The sequence below is a fragment of the Austrofundulus limnaeus genome, unplaced genomic scaffold (assembly GCF_001266775.1).
Source record: "Austrofundulus limnaeus strain Quisiro unplaced genomic scaffold, Austrofundulus_limnaeus-1.0 Scaffold71, whole genome shotgun sequence".
Lineage (NCBI taxonomy): Eukaryota > Metazoa > Chordata > Actinopteri > Cyprinodontiformes > Rivulidae > Austrofundulus > Austrofundulus limnaeus.
The window spans coordinates 917,171-919,678 of NW_013952473.1; the positions used below are offsets into that span (position 1 = coordinate 917,171).

The window sequence follows — 2,508 nt, forward strand, 5'->3', positions numbered from 1 at the left end:
CCCCACCCCCGTGTATGTGAGTAATCATTGCGCATTTTCCATGTATTAGATTTCTAATTTTGTATGCGGGTATGTTGTGGATAAAAATCATAAAGCTTTTACTTGTTGCTGAAATAATCATCTTGGTTGTTTCTTGTAAAGTTTTCAGACCTAATCTTCACCAAGTTTATTTCCACAAAGACTTACGGCTGTTTTATACTTCCACAATACACGAGACAGTGGATCAGTGGCTACATCATTTCTTTTTCTTTTGCTGGGGATAAACCATCATAATCCCAAACAAAGCACTCCCAATGCAGCACATTATACTGTAACTACAGTATGTCAACAACAGTGATAGCTGGATAGATGTTGTTTTTACTCTATATGTGTGCCTCAAAGACAAAGACTGAACAGCGTATGATTTTTTTATTTTATTTTATGTAACTAAAAAGTCTTTTGGTAAGCTTTGAAAATCCTGTGGGCTACTAGACATTATAGCATAAATATGTGAAACAAACAAACTTATTGTAGCAGGTTTTTAACAGTAAATGTAGAAAAGGTGGTTCAAAATGACATTTAATAATATTTTTATATATGTTGACAAAGTCATCAATTAATTTGAAGAAAGATATACAGTAGTAAACAGATATAAACTCTTCACAGTGTTCTTATCACCTTTAATTCTAAATAGGCATATTTGCAAAGCATTTTTTCCTTGAATATATACGCCTTGCTGTACGTTTTGTACACCGTTGTGGAGCGAAAAGGGGAATTGTAAGTACACTTCATTTGTTAATCCTGTTAGCTTGATAACTTGAAAAAWAAGAGAAGCACCAACTTTCATTTTGGTGTGTGACAATCAAAAATTGTGTTGCCATGTTAAAATTTTAGATGGCTACCACATATACGTACATATATACAGTTTGTAAACATTCTGACCTAGATAACTTAAAAAATAAGCAATCCAACTTCCAGTTTGGTTTGTATGTGTATCTAGATGTAAGACTGGTCCCTATCAAAACTTGGGCTGTTCATGTCCAAATCCAAGATAGCTTTCCCAATGTAAACTGGCCACCTTGATCATTTGGGGAAACTATATGCTTTCTAAATTTTATATTGCTTAAAAGTATAGTTTCCTCAAATGATTAGGGTGGCCAACGATTAATCTATGGTGGCCATGGACACCTTTGACCACCCCTTGATTATGCCTTTGCATCTGGTGGGGAATTCACTTGACAGGATCCATCAGCTTGCACCACCTCGGACAAGCAAAAATAATCTACCTCTCTTCTTCTACAGTGTAACTCCTATCCACTTGAATATCTTGAATGAAAAACATTAAGGTTTACTTGCATTCACTGTTCAGTTTGAGTACAGAAAAAAACACTCATCCAGAAAACCACAAACAGTTACTATTCAAATCCTTCAGTGACGGGGGACATTGGCGTACCACTTGTTCTGCTGGAAACATCTAAAATCAGTAAAACACAACATCCATAGTCCAGAATTAAACTCCTCTTCCATTGATTGAAGCATATTACAAGAATCCAAAAACATTTTTACAGCACTTATTTGACCAAATGCATTTAGAACAGTGTAGGAGGACATAGTTTCTACAAGAAGACTGTAAAAACTGAGCGGACCCTGGTTGGTGCAGCCCACCTGCTGTGCTGTTCCGACACATGTCTCGCCACACATTTGTTAGTTAAAGATGCTGAGAGACTGCAAAGGGTGTTGAGCATGGAATAAGTTGAAGAAGGGCTGATGAGGGTACAGGAAAAGAGGAGGGGGTGAGGCAGAGTTTGGAGCTGTCAGTCCCATCTGTCACATCTCACTAGCTTATAGCCTGAGGTGAAGAGCTGGAGCTGAATGATGATCAACGATTATTCTTTGTGCCCTTTAAAGAGTTGGATCTTGGTGGAGCAGCTCTTTGTTATGCCAGAGGACAGGGGTGGGGGTGGGAGTGGGTTTGGGTGGTGGGAAAACCTTTGGTGCGCACTTCTAAAGGGTTTTTTTGTGAATCTGTGTACAGTTAAACTACGCCGAGTCCAGGCTGACCCAGCTGGAGGGCTGTCACTGCGAGAGGACCTGCAGCATCAATGGCCTCGTGTATCGAGACAAAGAGCTGTGGGTGGAGCCTGAAAACTGCAGGAACTGTGCATGTAAGGTGAGTGTGAACATTGGGCCTCATGCAAAAACATGTTCATATTCTTATCCTAAATTTCTCCTACTTTTGTTCGTACAAAGGGTTCATACGAACATGCTACGTCAGATTCAACAAACACTTCTATCTTCTGGAAATGTGCGTAAATGAGCTGCGTAATTTCCACCTGTTCGTATCCAGCTGCACGTGCACGCGAGAGGAGATTAGCATAATTACCACCCCAAAAACACCATATAAGGCGGTGTTTCCTTCCTCAGATCCAAGTGTTCATTCATGAAAAATGACAGCGAAAACTGAAAAAATAAAAACTCTACGAGTTCAGAGATTGAAGTCCGTCTGTCAGAGATCCAGAAAAGAAAATC

At 39.3% G+C, this 2,508-nt stretch overlaps 1 protein-coding gene across 1 annotated transcript in view; it reads left to right on the top strand.

Annotated features, from left to right (window-relative positions):
- The window catches only part of LOC106519092 (protein kinase C-binding protein NELL1), a gene marked incomplete at its 3' end in the record, with an annotated part of 137,501 nt that overhangs the window by 125,348 nt on the left and 9,645 nt on the right, over positions 1–2,508 (top strand). The window contains 1 exon segment of the mRNA XM_014010620.1: positions 2,015–2,149. Within this exon segment, the coding sequence (XP_013866074.1) occupies positions 2,015–2,149 (135 nt within the window).